Source organism: Phascolarctos cinereus, unplaced genomic scaffold, assembly GCF_003287225.1.
Source record: "Phascolarctos cinereus isolate Bilbo 61053 unplaced genomic scaffold, phaCin_HiC Scaffold_4;HRSCAF=312, whole genome shotgun sequence".
In the NCBI taxonomy this organism is placed as follows: Eukaryota; Metazoa; Chordata; class Mammalia; order Diprotodontia; family Phascolarctidae; genus Phascolarctos; species Phascolarctos cinereus.
Genome location: NW_027555847.1, coordinates 404462337 through 404482041, shown reverse-complemented (window position 1 = coordinate 404482041; position 19705 = coordinate 404462337). Strand labels below are relative to the sequence as shown.

General features: G+C 35.9%; 1 protein-coding gene across 1 annotated transcript in view; it reads right to left on the bottom strand.

Moving 5' to 3' along the window:
- The window catches only part of SRD5A1 (steroid 5 alpha-reductase 1), a 30052-nt gene that overhangs the window by 7905 nt on the left and 2442 nt on the right, over nucleotides 1-19705 (bottom strand). Inside the window, exons 2-3 of the mRNA XM_021004450.2 lie at nucleotides 16379-16545; nucleotides 5081-5182 (exon numbers count right to left, since the gene is read on the bottom strand). Of these exons, the coding sequence (XP_020860109.1) occupies nucleotides 5081-5182; nucleotides 16379-16545 (269 nt within the window). The remainder of the gene's footprint in view (nucleotides 1-5080; nucleotides 5183-16378; nucleotides 16546-19705) is intronic.

Here is a 19705-nt window from a genome sequence, read left to right as displayed (position 1 = left end):
AAAAGACTTAGGCATAGACAGTGGGGGCATATTGCCCATTATCCTGCCACTCGCTAACTGCCTTCCCCCTACACTTTTCACCTTGCACAGGGAGAAATAATCAAGTCAATAGTACCACTGCAAAGGCTCCATTAGCAATCCCTATCACTGACAAGGACTACCCAATAGTTGAGTCTGTAGCAAAATGCCAAAGGCAGCTCCCTTTTGTGGGGCATTTTCACAGTAAAGAACAAAGTTCCTCTTGCTGGACACTACTCCCCAATGTGTGTTGTAACCCCATAGTGGAATACAAGCTCCTTATGGCACTGTTTTAATTTTTGTCTTTCAACATGTATTGATTAGCACAATGCCTGGCACACAGTAGACACTTAATAAATGCTTGCTGATTAACTAACTGATTGAATGAATACAGTACTGTAGACAACACACAAAAAAACATGTTAACTTTGATTATGTGAGTCTTGGTCTCAAAAGAAAGATGATAAAACAACCTTTCTTTCTCTTGGTAGAGAAATGGGGACTATGGGTTCACTATGTTGTATATGCTGTCAGATTTAATCATTGTGTTGAGTGGCTTTACTTAGGTTTTTTAAAAAAAGATTTGTTATAAGGAAGTGTTCTAATTTGGGATATCAGAAAATAACTTTGAGTATAAAAACAGAAAATGAGGGTAGAGTCAAAAGAGCAGAGTTGAGGCAGTAACCCAAACCCAGTGAACTTTCTCAAAATTCTCCTCCAAACAACTTTAAAATAATGCATCAAATAGAATTCTGGAGCAGTAGAGCCAACAAAAGATAAGACATTTCTCCAGCCCAAGAAAACTTGGGAGAATGAAAGGTGAGGTCCATGACATGGGGGGAGAGATCGGCCTGGAGTACATGCAGCAGCAACTGTAGTGGCGGGCCTTGGAGGTGGTTGTGAAACCAGCAGTGGCAACTTTGGAAGCTCTAATCCTAGAGACATTCCAGAGTAGAGAGGAGCATTAGTGCTTTCAGCTACATGGGAACAGGTGCCCTTCCAGTGTTAAGACCAGAGTATAGATTGAGGAGAGCAGTGATCACACCTCTCCTCAGATCACACCATGGTGTAAGCAATGAAAACTCACAGACCTACAGAATTGTTCTGAAAACAGCAGCATGAAAAAGCTTGATGCTTGGGACAGTACTTCCTCACCCACGGGTGAGTAGGGCTCAACTTTAACATAAAATTCAAAGTTAAGAAATAGGTTGGAAAAATAAGCAAATAATGAGAAAAAGAACCTACCCATAAAAAGCTACCATGGTGACAGGGAAGATTAAGACACAAATTCAGAAGAAGACAACAATATGAAAATAGCTAAAAGCAAAGCTTCAAAGAAAAATGCAAATTAGACACAAGCCCAACAAGAATTTCTAGAAGCGCTAAAGAAAGAAATGAGTGATAAAAGGAAAATTGGGAAAAGAAGTGAGAATGATGATGCGAGAAAATTATGAAAAAAGAGTTAAAAGCCTGCTAAAAGAGACACAAAATAATACTGAAGAAAATAATACCTTAAAAAACAGAATTGGCCAAATGGTAAAAAGAGGCACAAAAATTCACTGAAGAAAAGAATTCCATAAAAAGCAGAATTGGCAAAATGGGAAAATATAGGTACCAGAGCTCACTGGAGAAAATAATTCTTTAAAAATTAGAATTGGGCAAGTGGAGGCTAATGTCTATGAGACATCAAGAAATAATAAAATCGGGGCAGCTAGGTGGCACAGTGGATAGAGCACCAGCCCTGGAGTCAGGAGGACCTGAGTTCAAATCCAGCCTCAGACACATAATACTTCCTAGCTGTCTGACTCTGGGCAAGTCACTTAACCCTAATTGCCTCACAAAAAAAAAAAAAAACAACAAACCAAACCAAACCAAAACAAGAAACACACAAGAAGAAAAAAAAGAAAATGTGAAATATCTCATCAGAAAAACTGACTTGAAAATAGATTGAGGAGAGATAACTTAAGAATTATTGGACTACCTAAAAGGCATCATCAAAAAAAAGGGCCTAGACATGATCTTTTTTTTTTTAATTTTTATCTCATTTTAAAATTTTTTTTGTATTTTATTAATTTATTTTGATTTATCAACGATCACTTCCATATGCTTTTGAGTTTAAAATTTTTCTCCCATGGTGCACAATCTGATATAAACTATACATTTACATTCCTATTAAACATATTTTCACATTAGTGAAGTTGTAAGTAAAATTTAAAACCAATAGGAGGAACCATCAGAAAGAGGAAACAAAACTCAAAAGAAGAGAAAAAAAAATGATAGCGATTCAACTTCCATAGTTTTTTCTTTGGACGTGGATAGCATTTTCCATCATGAGGCCTCTAGAGATGTCTTAGATCCTTGTAATGCTGAGAAGGATTAAGTTTATCAATATTAGTCATCACACAACGTGGCTGTTATTGTGTACAAAGGTCTCTTGCTTCTGCTCACTTCACTCAGCATCAGACCATACAAGTCTTTCCAGGTTTTTCTGAAGTCAACCTGTTCATCATTTCTTATAGCACAATAGTATTCCATTACATTCATATACCACAACTTGCTCAGCCATTCCCCAATTGAAGGGCATCCTCTCAATTTTCAATTCTTTGCCACCACAAAAAGAGCCTGCTATGAATATTTTTGTACATGTGGACCTAGACATCATCTTTAAAGAAATTATCAAGGAAAACTACCCTGATATCCTAGAACCAGAGGGTAAAATAGAAATTGAAAGAATACAGCTATCACCTCCTGAAACAGATTCCAAATGAAAACTCCCAGGAGTATTATAGCCAAATTCCAGAGCTCCAAGGTCAAGGAGAAAATATTGCAAGCAGCCAGAAAGAAACCATTTAAATATAGCAAAGCCACACCATGATCACACAAGAATTAGCAGCTTCCACATTAAAGGAACGGAGGGCTTGGAAGATAATATTGCAGAAAGAAAGGAAGATAGGATTACAACCAAGAATTATCTGCACAGAAAAACTAAGTATTAATCTTTTAGAGGAAAAAATAGATATTTAATTAAATGGAGGATTTTCAAGCATTCATGATGAAAAGACTAGAGCTGACTAGAAAAATCTGACATTCAAACATAAGACTCAAGAGAAAAATTAAAAGGTAAACAGGAAAGAGAAATCACAAGAGATTTAATAAGTTCAAACTGTTTACCTTATTATATGGGAAGATGATACATGGAACTCCTAAAAATTTTATCATTATTATAACCATTAGGAGTCTACATAGACAGAGAGCACAGATGTGAATCAGTTATACTGGGATGATCTCAAAAAAAAATGAAGAAGTAAGAAAGAGTAATGTACTGGGACAAGGGGGAAAGGAGAGGTAGAATGGGAAATATTGTCTCACATAAATGAGGCATGCAAGGAAGAGCAAATAAATGTCTGAGGCCAAATTTGAACTCAGAAAGATGAGTTTTCCTAACTCCAGGCCTGGCACTCTATCCACTGTGCCACTTAGCTGCCCCTTTGGTAGTTACTACCTTGTAGTTAACTACTTTGTAAAAATTTGTATTTATTCACTAATATTTATGCTGTATATATTTTTATATATATTTGTCCTTGCCATTAGAATGTAAGTTCTTTGTGAGTAGGGAAGAAGCAATTAGGAACTAAGATCTTTCAGTTGTTTTTTAAGTGCTTACAAGTTTCTTTATAAAGATGTGAGACTAGTATAAAATATTGTTTTCTTTTCTCAATTTATAGTCTATTAGCATGTCCTTTTATACAATGCTAGACTGTATGTTGAGAAAGGAAAAGTTAAAATATGAACAAAATGTGAACTTGAATAAAAATCTGAGAAATTTTTTTTTTTGCTAAATAAGCCAATATCTCCCACATGTTTGGCTATAAAAACAATATTCCAAAGCACTAGTCCTCTCTGTAAAAGGGAGGAAAAGTGCACTTTCTCAATCCCTTTCAACTACAGGGTTCAGTTTACTTTTTTGATTCTGCACATCCACACCATGATGGTCATCACGTATGCCATTTTCCTGGTTCTGCTAATTTCACCAAAGCAGAGATTTTTGAGGAAGTGATGTGGAGGATGCATTGGAGAAGGGTGAGGCCAGCAGCCAGTTTAATTAATAGATTGATGGAACAGTCCAAGTTAGAGGTAATGAGAGTTGGGGTAGAAGCGGAGAGAGTGGAGAGAAGGACACGGCTGTAAGAGAAGTTGTGGAGGCATAACTGATTAAATCTGAGGGGTAAGGAAGAAAGAAGATTTGAGGATGACTTGATTTTCAAACCTAGGTGACTGGAATGATGCTGATACCCTTGACAGAAATAGGAAGTTTTTAGTGTATGACCATGGATTTAGGGGAGAAGAAAGTGAGTTCTGCACTTAAAAGGACCAGCTATTTCAGTATGATAGGGTTAGTTCAGGTTTGAGATGATCTGTACCCAAAGGACAGGTATCTTTGGAAAAGTTTTCATTCCCTTGGACCCCACTGCTGCCTAGAGAAGTTGTAAAATGCTTTGTGAATGACTTTATATGGCATAACTGAGTAGCAAATAAGAATACCATTCTTATTTATGCCCTCATTTCACTTCATTAGCAAAGCATAAGGCAACGCTCTCACCCTTGCCTTTTTACCTAGACTACAAAGTGGGAGGCTAGAACTGAACTGGTGTAACACAAATGCACAATGAATCTGATGATAACATCTCATATGTATATGGAGCTATACAAAGTACTTTTCTCACAACTCCTTGATCTCTGCTTTGATTCTGAATAGGTAGTTCAGATATTATTATTCCTCTTTTACTGAGAGCAAAGAACTTAAAATACACACACACACCACTATAATAACCAGATTAAAGGAAATGGAAATCCAAAAGTCTTTAAAACAATCTTAATTTGCCCACAAAAAACACAGAACATTACCTAAATGGTTCAATGGTGTAGTTGATCACGACCCTTAAAGCTCATTAGGCAGCTAATATTATACTCAAGTTGGATGCTTATCAGGATCTCACATGATTTTTGGTGCAATGCTAAAATAAATTCATTAACAGTTCATTCTAGCAGGATTTCTACTTACCTCTTGGTATTTTGTACCCAGTCTCTCCTGGTTTCCTCAAGTTTCTTAGGATATTATCAGAATAGATATTTATTAACATCCCTATTAACCAAATGGAACAACCTAATGGGGAAAAGAAATAAAAGTAAAGATTGCTTTAGTGGTTATAAATAATAATATCTACAAACTACACTAATATAAAATCTTTCTAAAACAATTTAATTGCTACTATTATGAGGACTGCTTCCTGTTTTACCACCTCCTTGGATATTATAAAAAAATTTAATTTTCTGCTTCAATCATTTAGGGACTATTAATACAATCTCCCAGGCTCCATATCTTTGTAGGAGAAGTTATTTGTACTATGTTAGAAAGTGAGTAAATCCTCCACCTCATAAACAAAGCACAAGGTAGAGTTCTCACCCTTCCTTTTCTACTTAACCCACAGCCAACTAGTCCAGTTGTGGTAAAAGTCACATATTTTTGGAAAGAGTAGTTGCCATACCTTAGATGGTTGAGGGCACACAGGGTACCTGTTGGAACAGTTTGGTAACTGAGTTGCCAGCTCAGGTGGATGGGGTTGCCCATGAAGGGTGAGAAGAGTTGTATAAATGAACCGAAAGGGTGAGAAAGACCATGCTCATAAAAACTTTTATGGTGAAAGGGATGCTCTGAGCATCATCGTCACCATCATATGCAGCAGTAACACATGAAAAACAATGTCAATGATACATGTAACTGGAAAAAGATGTATAGCTTCAATGACACACAAATACTAGAATCTCAAGACTGGAAAGGACCTCAGAGATCTGGCAGTCCAACCATCTCCTTCCTTTCTAGCCTTGTTAGGCTAGAAATCAATAAACATTTAAGTACCATTTGCCAGGCACTGGCTAAGCACTTTATAAATAATATCCCATTTTATCCTCACAACAACTCTGAGAGGTAGGTGCTATTATTATTCATGTTTTACAGTTAAGGAAACTGAAGTAGACAGAAGTTTAAGTGACTTGCCTAGGGTCACAAAGGTAGCAAGTGTCTGAAGTAGGTTCACTGTTCTATCTACTGTACACCTGACTACTTCAAGGAAGTGCCTCATTGGAGACGAAACATACAGAATAAAATAAACACATACACATATGTATATACACACACACACACATACATACATGTGTTAATTTTGAGGAGAAAGGCATTAATAGCTGGGGAGATCAGGAAAAGTTTCATGTGCAGCTTGAGGTAAGCTTTAAAGAAAAGGGGAGATTCTAAGAAGCAAAGGACACAGTAAATTACAGGTGTAGGAACAGCCTGTTCAAAGACTTGGGAGATGAGATGTCACATGTGACGAACAGCAAGAAGGCCATAAAGGAGAATAACATATAATAAGGCTAGAGCAGTAAACTGGAGCCACATTGAGGAGGACTTTAAATGCTCAAGAATTTGTATTTGATCCTAGAGGTAATGAGGAACCAGTGGAGTTTATGGAGCAAGGGAGTGACATGGTAAGACTTCTGCTTTAGGGAAATCACTCTGGCAGTACTTTGTACTCAAGAATGGAAAATGGCAGGTAATGAAGGGTGAGAAATCCACTCTGTGTTTTGTCAATGAAGTAGAAGAATGGGTATTACTAACAGTACTAACAATTCCTCTATAACTAGGTACTTTAGTATGATGGCCATAGTGACCAGTGAGGAGATCAAAGTGATGCAGTGAAGTAAAATTGACAAAATCTTGAAACAAATTGGATATGTGGTATGGTAGAGAGTAAAAAGTCAAGAATAATTCTGATGCAAACCTGGACGACTGGATGGTGAGACCCTTGAAAGAAACAGGAGTTTCTTTCCTACTTCTAGTAAAGAAGTAGGTTTCTCTAGTAAAGGTTCTAGTAAAGGTGTAGAAAGAGTCAAGTTCTGTTTTGGACATGTCATATTTGAGCTGCCCGTGAGACATTTACTTAGAAATGTCAAATAAAGAGTTGGTGATGTGGGACTGGAGCTCACGTGAACTCTGGGGTTGGATCTGGGAGTCATCTGCATATCAAAGCCAGGGGAATCAATGAGAAGAACTGCTACAGAATATCACTCCCACTTAGGGAAGTGATATGGATGATGACCTAGCAAAAGAGACCAAGAACAAATAGACAAGTAGGAAAAGATCCACAAGAGGGCAGAGTCACAGATAGAAAAGAACGTCCATCTAGGAGGAGGAGGTGGTCAACAGTGTCAAATATTACAGCTGTCATGAAGAATAAGTTTTGAGAAAAGGCTATCAGAGTTGGCAATTAAGAGAACATTGGTAAGTTTGGAGTGAGCAATTTCAATCAAGTAATAAGTTTGGAAGGCAGATTACAATGGGCTGAGAAAAGAAGTGGGGGAAATGTAAGTAGACAGTGCTTTCTAGGAGTTTGGCTTTGAGAGAGAGGAAAGACATAAGATGATAGCTTGAGAGGATGGTAGAATCAAGTGAGATTTTTAAGGAGAGGGAAGATCTAGGAATGTTTGTAGTCAGAAGGAAAGAAATCTGTAGTTATAGAAAGACTGAAGGTTAGAGTGGTAGAGGGGGTGTTAAGTTTGTTTTTTGTTTTTGTTTTTTAACTATATCAACCTGAAATTTACAGCTCTGCAACTTCTATCCACTACTCCTAGTTTTGTCCCCTGGGTTCAAGCAGAACAAGTCCACTTATTCTTTTCATCTAATAGTCCTTAAAATACTTGAAGGTAGCTATCATATCCTCCCCTAAGGCTTCTCTATGCTAAATATGGGGATGTGTGACCTGAGAAATACCTTCAGCTTCTTAGATGTCATGGTCTTCAATCAGTTAAACGCAATTATTTTTCATGCTTGTTGGATACTATTTCTAGTCTGACCATCACCAAATATTTACTAGGCTTACAACCAGTTCACTGATTTCCTCTATGGTTATTAGCTGAAGATAAACAAAAAAATTATTAATCAAATCGAGATATTTGCCTTGCCTCCCCCCACAGATTAATTTTTCATTATTGCAAAACAATTATGATACAAATCTCTGATTCTTATTACAGATAATATAGGTAGTGTTACACAGGAGTAGCTTGGTATATTGGATAAAGGTACAATCTCAAAATCAGAATATGAATTCTGAGTCTTATCTTTGACTCCTACTAGCTATGTGACCATTTGCAAGTCATTTAAATACTCAGTGAACCAAACACCTCTCTAGAATTACATTATGGGCCAGTTGCTGATCTACACTGGCACAGGAAGTTTCTGTTCTAGGAGCAGTCTACTCACCATGAGGTCACCACTGCCTGTAAGTATTATCTTTCCCAACTCGAACATGAACACCTTGAGTACAGGAGATGTCTGGATTGTTTGTATATGTATCCTCAGGACTTACAGTAAGTGCTTAATTGCATTACATCATTCCATTACCCTAAATTACCAAATTTTATTTAACCATTCCCCTCTTCTTGGACATTTAAGTTGCTCAGAGGTTTTTTGTTTGCTTGTTTTTTTACAAATATGATGCTATAGGCATCAATGCACAGTTGGATTTTTTTCTTTTAATAAATTCTATATTCCCAACGATATAAGTCAAAAGGTATGATTATTTTTGTAATTTTTACCACAAACTGCCAAATTGCTTCCCCAAAAGTTTCTACTAGAGTGCAAATTACATCATCAATAAATGTTTCTGTGTCTCCACAACCTTAATGACAATAGATCTCATGACTTTTTATTATTTTTTCCAATTTAGTGGGTGTGGAGGGATGCCTCAGAATTTTCTTAATTCAGTTTCTTGGATTATTAGTGAAGAAGAGCATTTCTCAAGTAGTAATTAACTAAATGTGTTTTCTTCTTCTTTCATAAACTGTTTATATCCCTTGGCTATTTAGCTATAAGTTACTAGAATCCATTTGCAATTTTTTGACATTCCCTTAGCTATTTTAGATGTCAAATTTTTATCTGTCAAACTCAAATGGATCTGTTATCTCATTGATTCAGGATATCTTTTCAACAATACAGATCAGAAATACAGATCATCCATGTCTGCTAATACCGCCAGACTCCTGTCTATATTCTTCCAAAAGTTCACCAAAGCAGGTCTACCCAGCATTCTGGAGGCATTCACTTTCTCCCTACATGATGGGTATATCAGTGAAGCACTCTGAACATCTACTTGGCATCCTGTGTTCTTGCCCCATATTGGCAAAAGCCCATATTCTCTTTCTGGCACATATTTCTTTGATGGCACCCTTTAGTTCTGCACTTTTTTGCTGTTCTTCATTGGTTATATGCAGCCTGTTCACATCCAACATTCACCTTTTCATTGCCTTCTGTGTGATGCTCATTCTTATTGTTTTTTTCCACCCTGAAACTGCATCTCCTATCTTGTCCAAGATGGAAGTGCTGTATCCACTCATAGGCTTGATCCCAATATTGACTGACACAGAAGCTTTAACCCATTTTGGGGGGGCTAAAAAAAATTTAAAAAATTTTTAAAAAATAATTTTTTTCCCCCAAATAGGCTGGTCCACCCTCCTTCTACTACCTGAAGCTCATCACACTGGTGTCAGACTTAATGCAGATACCTATTTAACTTTAGAAGTACTTCAGCTTAGAACTTTCTAACTCAAAACAATTCACTAGCCTCTGCCAAACTAGTAGCATATACCACCATGCTGGGCTCAACTTCAGTTCTTCAGAGTGATGTTACAGGTCTCCCACGCCATAAATAATTTTCCTTATTTAACATTTTAATTTTTGTACATTAGATATTTCATTTTAATATAATTAAGTACATTGATCTTATCTCTAATAAGTCCATCAATTAATTTAAAACAGAAACCAAGTCTCTTCCTTCTGTAATTAATACCTTATTCCACTTTAATTCCATCTTCTTTATAGAGATTTTAAAAATGTTTAAGCCTACCAATGAGCTCGAGTTAATTAATATGTATAGTGTGAAATAGGGTTCTAAATCCATTTCTTGCCATATTTTAAGCAATTTTTCAATACATTAAATAATATTTCCTATCCTTTTCACTTTGTATTAGTTTATCAAATACTAATCTTTTTTAATGCAATATCCCATCAGTTTTGGTATTCTACCACATCACTGTTCTCTGTGTCCCTAGGTTTGGAGGGTGGAGCCATGAACTCCAAAACCATTTAAGGCAGGAGCTATGTAACAGTGTACATAGCTCTTCTGAACTGATATTGTCTCTTAAACATTCTGTTGTTGTTGTCAGTTGTTCAGTCATGTTCAACTTTTTGTGATCCCCATGGACCAGAGCACGCTCTAGGCTTTTCTATACCTGAAACTTTACTGAATTCATTTATTATCTGTTACTTTTTTTTTTGCTTTATAGTTTGTCTCAATTAAATATGTCATTTACAAATCACTCAGTTCAACAATAGGCTATTAAGATCCTGATAGGTATTATGTACTGTCCTAGATGGGGATACAAATATAAAAACAAAACAATCAGTGCTTTCCAGAAGCTTATAAATACAAACTATATATAAAATACCAAGTAATGTTTTGCTGATGCGAAGTGAGGAGATCAGTAAAGGTATTAGTATACATGAACTGCGTCCTAAAGGGAATCAGGGATTTGAGGGAAGGAAGTGAAGCAAATGAGCATCCGAGGTATGGGGACAGGTTGTACAAAAGCCAGAGGAGGATGATGAAATGTTATGCCTGGAAACATCAATAGACAAGTTTGGCTAGAACATATATTGCTTTAGGGAAAGTAATGTGAAATGACTTGTCCTCTTCATTTCTAATGTTAATCATTTTTTGTCCTTTACTTTTGGTCTGGTTGCAACTGCTAGTATTCCCAGTATTAGGTTAAAGACAAGTATAGAGACTGAGTATCTTTGCTTTCGTTGGAATGCTTCTATTTTCTCCAAAGCATGTTACCTTGTGTTGAAGAAGAGCCCCCCATTGCTCTATTCCTTTTATTGTTTTTATTGCTAATGCATTTTGGAGTTTATCAAAGGCTTTTTCTGTATTTTTTCATGTAATCATGTCTTAAAAACATTTTATCTTTTCATGTTATAGTTTATATGTTGATAGTTTTTCTGATATTGAACCGGCCTTGAATGCTTTACCAATAGCTTTTATATATTTATATCTATATTCAGGTAGTTCATATTTTTTTACAATTATCTTTGCCAGATTTTATAATCAACATCCCAGTTTGGGCCTCATAAAAGGTATTGAGTAACATTCTATATTTCTCCATATTTATGAATGATTTCTATAACATAGGGTTTTTTTTCTCCTTGGAAGTTTAAAAGATTTAAGCCCAGATACTATCTGGGCCAGATATTCTTTTGTCAAGGTAATTCACTAATGATTTATTTCTTCCTCTGGGATTATTCTATCTAAATAATGAACAGTAGTGATGCTGTTGTATCAGTTTGGGTAAATAAACAAATGGACAAATAAAATAGATAATAACCTATTTCGTTTAAGTTCTTTAATTTATTAGTATTCACACTCTATGGCAGTATATTGGGAAGGTCACTTCTCAGTGCTCTAAGACTTATAGCAAAGGTTACTAAACCTGAATTGGTAGACAAGAGTTTTCTCATCCAGCATAGTTTGCTATATCAAAGAAATCATAGGACTAGTCCTTATAAAGAGGTGTAGTACTCCTTAATGTATTAATTTTTGTTGGCTGTGATTTCTCTTTTTCCATTTGTGCTTTTTGCTCCTCCTTTTTTAAAAAAAAATTGGTAGTAATTTGTTCATTTTACTGTTCTCTTTTGAAAAAAGTAATTCTCAGTTGCACACATCTACCATTCTTTTCTGTTCTGTGTATTTCTGCTCTCATCTTTATAATCACATTGCTCGAATTCTGTCTCTTTACTCTCCTTTGAACTAGCTTTGTTCCCTTTGTTTCCTATCTTCATTTGTAATTTCAATTATTGTTTCCTTTTCTCTTAGGTATTTTGCAATATGAATTTTCTTCTGTGAAGTGATTTGGCTGCTTCATATTGATAACATACAGTATCATCATTTTTATTGTTCTATTTGCTTTTTCTAATTTATTCTTGAAACCAATCCCTTAGATTATCTTGTTCTGCCATGTTTTTATATATTTTACTGTCAGCAATGTTCTTTAATTCTGATTTTATTAAATTGTGGTTTAAAAATACAGTAGGAATAATTTTAGCCTTTTACTATTTAGAGGGTTTCTCTTCTATGAATTAGTATGTGATCAATTTTTGTAAGTGATCCATGTATATTCACTATTTCTCCCATTTAGATTTACCACACAGCTACTAACTTCCCAACTTTTTAGAAAAGTTTGTTTCCATAGTTTTCTTCTTCTTCTTCTTCTTTTTGTTTTTGAGGCAATAAAGGTTAAGTGACTTGCCTGGGGTTGCAAGTAGTAAGCGTCTGAGGCCAGATTTAAACTCAGGTACTCCTGCCTCCAGTATTGGTGCTCTATCCACTGCACCCACCACCTTGCTGCCCCGTCGATAGCTTCTTTAGAGTTACTATGTTCTAATAATGAAGTGAGGAAATCCCCTACACTGTTATGTTTTTATCTGCTTCTTTCTATACTGGTGTTACTTTATTTTATGAGTATTTTAACTGCCAAATTGTTTGATATGTTTCATTTTTCATTTCACCAATGTAATACCTTTATTTCTCTACTTTGATGTTTCCAATGAGAATTCTACTTTATGCTATACTTTGCTTTCCTCCTGGACTCCTTACTGTTCCTTGAACAAGAGACTCCATCTCCCAGCTCTGGGCACTTTCACTGCCTGTCCTCTATACCCTCCCTCCTCATCTCTGCCTCAAGAGTAGGGGCTGTTTTTTGCCTTTCTTTGTTTTCCTAGCACTTAGCACAGGGGCCTGATATACAGTAGGTCCTTAATGTTTATTAACTATTATATTATCTTTCTCTAGTTATTTCTCTCAATGTCTTCCAGGTGCCATAGCTGCAAATAAACAGATGTGAGCATAAAGAAGGGGGGAAAATATCAATACTAACCTCATCCCAAATTACATTTATCAGTGGGCCAACAATGTGGAATCAAAGCAGTATACATAAATAAGTCACAGTAAAAGAAAATGTATGTTTTTGGAGGAAGAAAGCTATTCAAGTTAACTTTTTAATGCACTCATATTGTTCTTGCTGAAAACAACTGTTGCAGTTTCATGATGTGTTGTGGCAGAACCACCTCCAAAGAATTCAGTCAGCTCACCTCTAATCCAAGCATAGGCATTTATTGAGAGTGACACCTCTCATGAAGTGGGCTAAGTTCCAAGAGGAACCAGCAACTTAGTAAGACAATAAAGCAATTTTATGGTGTAATGATGCTGATTACACAACAGAAACTATGAATATTAAAAAGGCAGGAGGGGTTTGTTAAGGGATTAGGTAATGAGGAGGAGTCCAAGCTTCAGCAGAACTGTGTATGCCATTACCCACAATGCACACAGAAAAATCCATGGGCGGGGGGGGGAGGAGCTTGTATGTATGATATTATAAGCCTCTCTACGTCATAAGTTCACCTGAAGGAGAGCTTTTGTTATTACTGCACAGGTGCCTACTCAGGAAAAGTCCTTTCTATTGTTTTGGGGTCCACATCCTGGTGGTGTTCCTTTCTGATTGGCTGGCTGTCATGGTACTGTCTGAGACTAGATGGATGTGGTTGTGTGCATGGACACACCTGCTGTTTCTGTGGGAAATATGAAGAATGGGTCTAGGGGCAGTAGCTGGAACATGCTTGCTGTTCTGTGAGAAATGAGTTCATGGACATATCTGTTGTTCTAGTGAGCAGCGAGGCATGTATGAAGAAGTCAGGATATTGGGGAGGGGGGAGGTAGGAGCAGTGGGCCTGCTGTTTAATGGGGCCTATGATTGAGTCTGGGGGCCTGTGGTGTGATTAATGCCAGATTGTATGGTTAAATCAGGACATGCCTGCTGTTCAGTAGGGCCCATAAGCAAGTTAGAACATTGGGACTGAGAACATCTCTATTAGTATAACAATCTCTAATCTAAATAGTTAATTTATAAGCACTTCTAAACAGTCTACTAAGAGATGGTAGACTTAGCTATCCAAACTAATACTATCCAGGAACTTGGATAAAGCCAGCTGATAAAGGCACTAATAAATAAGAAACTTGTGTGGGCCTATTCCACGGGCCTTTAGGCTGAAGTTTAATAAGGTCTTCAGGATAACAATTTTATCAAGTAGACACATATTACATTTCATTCACATATTTTTAGAACCATGGAAAGGATCTGAGAGAAAAACTAGTCCAATTCCCAATTTTATGAGTGATGAAGTACACCAAGAGAGTAGAAGTGAATTATCCAAGGGCACTACGATTAAAACCCAGTTTTCTAATTCTAAGTCCAACACTTGTTCTACTAGGACCTTGTAACACATTTTATCTCATATGTGAAAGTTCTAATTCCAGAATATTTCTGACTACAGATAAGAGATACTGGTATTGTCTAGATTCCCTAGGGTCATAGTTTCCGAACATTTTGAGCTTAAGAACTCCATTGAAAAGGTTAAAAAAAATTAGGTTCCCACCTGAGAGTAGCTGTACTATTGGCAAAGCTCAAAACAATAGGACTCAATGTACTCAGGCTTTTCAGACTCTTGGCAATAACTCTTTGGCCTTAGTATGGGTCCAAGAACAGATAGCAAAGTATGGCTTTGGAGTTTTCTTCTACTCAGGTTTGCTGTCTGTATCCCTTGTCCTAGAGGAATAATGCATGGTTTTAGTTTCTCCTTTCCTTTCCCTTGTCTATACCATTAAAAAAGCATAGGATTCCATACCCCAATTGGACATATTATATTCCCTAATTTCACCTTTTATGTTCTACATTGTAGATAACAAATACTACTGGTGACAGAATTTTTCAGACTATCCACATCTTGGTACAGAGAGTCATTTATATAGTATGACGTAAGGGATGGTATCATAATTAGCTTTGAGAGGCAGTGTTTGAAAGGCTCAACTTGGTCCTTATCATTCTCATAGCTAGACTGAAAATTCCCCCAACAATCAATTCTGTAGTTTAGAAACCTTCTTCCAAGAACACAAACTAGTCCAGTAAATCAGGAGGGAAAAAGAAGACCTGAGAGAGAGTTGTGGAAGGGCAAAAGAGAAAATATAATAGTTGTTCAAGTAGGACTAGACTTATATAGTTAAGCATCTTATAATTCTTCAAAAGACCTATAATTTCTTAGATTACAAACAGCTAACAAATGTTATATGAACCAGATGCCTGAGATTATTAGTTAAAAAAAAAAAGAAACTCAGAGTTGTCTCATTCCTATACATCACCTGCTAAGGCACTCGTCTACTACTACCCATATAAGAGACTATTGCCACAAGTCATGTTAGTAGGCTTGGATTAATTTAACCAGCATGGCTCTGTTGTCAGAGGACCTAGGGTTAAAATATACTTCTGATGTTTACTACCTGTGTGACCTTGGGCAAGTCACTCAATCCCTATGGGCACCAATTTCTTCATCTGTAAAATGATGAGTTGTACTAATTGGCCTCTAAGCTTCCTTCCAGCTTTAGTTTGTTCTCTTTGAGCCTACTTTTATAATGAAATTAATGCTGCCTATGAAATATGGATTCTCTGGGCCTCAGTTTCTCCATCTGTAAAATAAGTTAGTTGGACTAGATCACCTTTAAGGACTCTTCTAACTCTTCACTGATAATCCCAAGATTTCTGATTATGTTGTCCACTATTGAAAAATTTAAGATTGTGCTAGACAATTAAAAAAAAAAGTAATTCATATTTATGTAACATTTCAAAGTTTACAAATTACAGAATATGAATTGAAAGGGATTGCAAAGGCCATCCAGTCTCGCTGAACATGGTTCTTCTCTATAACATACCAACAAGTATCCAGTCTTTGCCTAAAGACCTCTATGGAGAGAAAATCTATTGCCTCCCATCTATTGCCTTCTGTACTGCTCTTATTATTATTAGAAAGTTAAAGCTATCCCAAGTTGATGTGAAGTCCATGCCACTAATTTAAATTAAATACAAAGACGGTAGGTAAGCTAGCCTTCAAATACTATAATGTTTTATTACTTAAATGAAGAACAGGAAAAACTGTCATTTTTACACTAACCCCAAAGAAGGTAATGGAAGAATTATGATCTCCATTTTACTGATAAGGAAATGAAAGCCCAGAAAAGTTAAGTAAGCCAAGGCTAAAATCCACTTCTTCTGACTCCAAGAATGGTATACATTATATGATTACATTATATGATGTTGGCTCTCAATTGCAGGAATGCTATTTTATTATGTAGTTGGTTATGAAACTCACCTGTGATAAAACGGGGATCTTTTACCCAGTCATCAGAGTATACTGCATAATTACTCAAGTATTCGCTTTGTAAGTATCCATTAAGGGTACAGAACATGAATGCCAACAAGAATATGAAGACTGGTACTGGCTTTCCTCCACGAATCAGAAAAGGGAAAATTAATGACCTAAGGAAAAGAAGAAATATGTATTTTAATATCCAAATGGATCTGTGATCTCAACAAAGTGGATACTCCCTACAATGATGCAAATTATCTATCTACGTTTAGCCATCCTGTCTGCCTCTTGTCCCTTTCTTCCCATTACTTGCCAGGGATGGGGAAATGGAGGTGGAGGGTTTCATTTACTCAATGTTCTAGACCCAAGTTCAAATCCCTTATCACATACTTCTGAGCTGTGTGACCCTAAGCAAGTCACTTAATGGTTTTTGCTCCAGATTCCTCATTTGTAAACTTGAGATAATAAAGATATCAAATGAGATAAAATTTTTAAGCATTATATAAAAGTTAGCTTTTAAAAAAGGATGCTCAACTACTGTGAATAGGTTTGAAATTTCAAGCTGATAGCTATTTCCAGTCAGCTTGGCTGTGTGTTGGTCATGTTAATTTCACACTGGTTAGTTTTGATTGTTTTTTTTTTTCCTTTCCACTTACACTGATGTTATCTCTTATGTATGTTGTTTTCCTGGTTGTGCTTGCTTCATTTTGTACCAGTTTACACAATGCTTCTCTGTATTCCCTGTATTAATTCCATTTATGTACCCCAACTTATTTAGCCAGACCCCAATTGATGGGTATTTATTTTGTTTCCAGTTTTTTGCAACCATAAAAAGTGCTGCTATTTTTATACACACACACAACATGTATTACATAGCAATATAATATAAATTTCATATTACCAGCATATCATGCTAATTATCAATAGTATTGATAAAATATAATTATATATGGCATAATATATGAAATAAAATCTATGTATATATGCATGTGTGTATACATACATATGTGTATGTATAGACACAAAGATATCTTATTCTTTCTGTCTTTGACTTCCCTAGTGCAAAGGGCTGTTAACAAATACTAGATTGTACACTGTATTTGTCAGTGGTATTTTTTTTTAAGTAACAAATTAAAATGAACCATGGTGGAGCCAGTTGAGATATAATGGGTCAAAAGCTCTTGTTCTTAAATATTTGCAAAATTCCCTATATATGTTGGCTAGCAGACTATTATGAGATACTTACTGCTCTATCTAGAATCTTCAAGCAAAGACTGAATGATTACTTGTCAGGTATAAAGGGGGAATTCTTGTTTAGAAACAAGTTGTACTAAATGGCATTTGAAGACCCCTTTTTGTGTGAGATAACAAAAATCTAAGAAGTCTATAAGAGTATTGAGGCAGGACAAATTAAAATAGTTGGAAAACCTCACTGTTAAAATGACAATGGTTTACAAACCCCTGCCTTTTTCACAAAGTATCCTGCTTATTCATCACAATATTTAGTGAAGTATATAAGTACAAGTAGGATATATACCACCAAGATAACTAGTGTTGAGAGTCATGAATATATTAATTTATTTTGGATTTTTTCCTACAATACTAATTCCTAGAAGAGAAATTATAGTTTTAAGGAAGCTTTACAAAATTAATATTCTTGCTATATTTTAATTTTGGAAAACAGACACTGAAGCCAGTTAACCTAATACAATTTGACTGACTATGGTAGTAAATTATTACATACCCTATATAATACGTTTGCAAAAAAATACATGTGCATATGGAAGGAGGGAGGAAACTGGACTGATGGTGTTCAATTATAGAAATATAGTTCTTTAACAATGTAGCTTCAGAAAACTTCAGAAACCCATAAAAAACCACAGGTACAAGAGTTAAAAAATAATTCACAAGAAAAAAGATACTTTGTGCTCTTTTTGAAATATTTTGAAAATAGTACTTAAAGACAACAAAGAATTCAGTACTTGCAGTGCTTCAAATGTTAAGAGCATCTATAAAATGCAAGCATAGCTGGATTTCTTTGGATGATGTCAATTTATCAGTCTCTGCTCCTATCTCTCAAGATTATTAAGCAATAGCTGAATGACGTTCAATGGTTGAATGACTTCTTATCTCGAGATTACTGATTCATTACAGGTTGGATTAAAGAATTCGAAGTCCTTTGCAACTCTGGGAGCCTATGATTTCAAATCTGTTTTCTCTCTTTACTAACTAGTAAATTCAAAGCTAGGTCTTTAATTTGGGAAATAAAAGTGACCTTGTAGGTTTGAGGTTTTTTTGTTTTTAGCCTTTCAACATTCATCACTGGAAAATTTACTTAGATCTGCCTTCCTAACAGCACATTTGATACAGTAGCTGGTTTTATGTAACAATGGATGGTTTTTCCACAGGCTCTGTTTTCCATTGAATGTATTAGTTTACTGAGCATATCAGCCAATACTTCTATTTCGTAAGTAAAAGTCTCCAAAAATCAGAGGATAACTGTTTCGATTTTGCAAACTGTATGTACATTACTATACAACAACTTAAAAAAAAACCACTTTATGTAGACAATTGAAAGTATGCAATGAGACTAATTCATATTTGGATAGGTTTCTGCATGTCCCATTGGCTATTCCTTTATCCCCTGCTCAGATTAAGTATTTGCCCCTCTAGAGCTCAAACTAGATTTGGATTATTCCACTCATCTTAGGTCAGTGACAATCATTCCCATGGTATGAATGGCCTCAAGCGTTTCTCTGCATTTTAGGAAAAAGTCCTTCACAAAGCAGTAGCATTCCTATTTCCACACAGAGGTTTTGTAGTAAGTAGAAAGAGACCAGGAAACTTGGGTTTTACTAATGAGGCACATCAAAATTTCTCTGCAATCAGTAACCTATAAAATCTTTGGCTTGGATGAGCTGACTTTGGGGATTCCTACCAGTTATAAAATTGCATGCATGTTTTATAATTCTTGTTCTCTGAACAACCACATCACATAGGGCATGATGCCCTGAATGTGAAGGGTAGAGGGGAAAAGGCAAGGGAGAAGGATATAGGTACATGGAAGGAAAGGGATTTTATGCAGCCACCAATCCTGAATTTAAGTGGTGTATGAGTTCGGAAGCTATCTGTGTTTCTTCAACTGATATTCTTAAGCATTTTTTTATTGCAGAAGATGTTACCAAAAGTATTTCCTGTGGGGAAACATTTAAAAATAAGTTTAAGACCCCAGATTTAAGAGCTAGAAAGCACCTTCAAAACCATCTAAGTCCAAATGTCACTGTGGTGGTGTTATTTCAGTTGTGTCCAATTCTTCGGGGACTTCTTGGC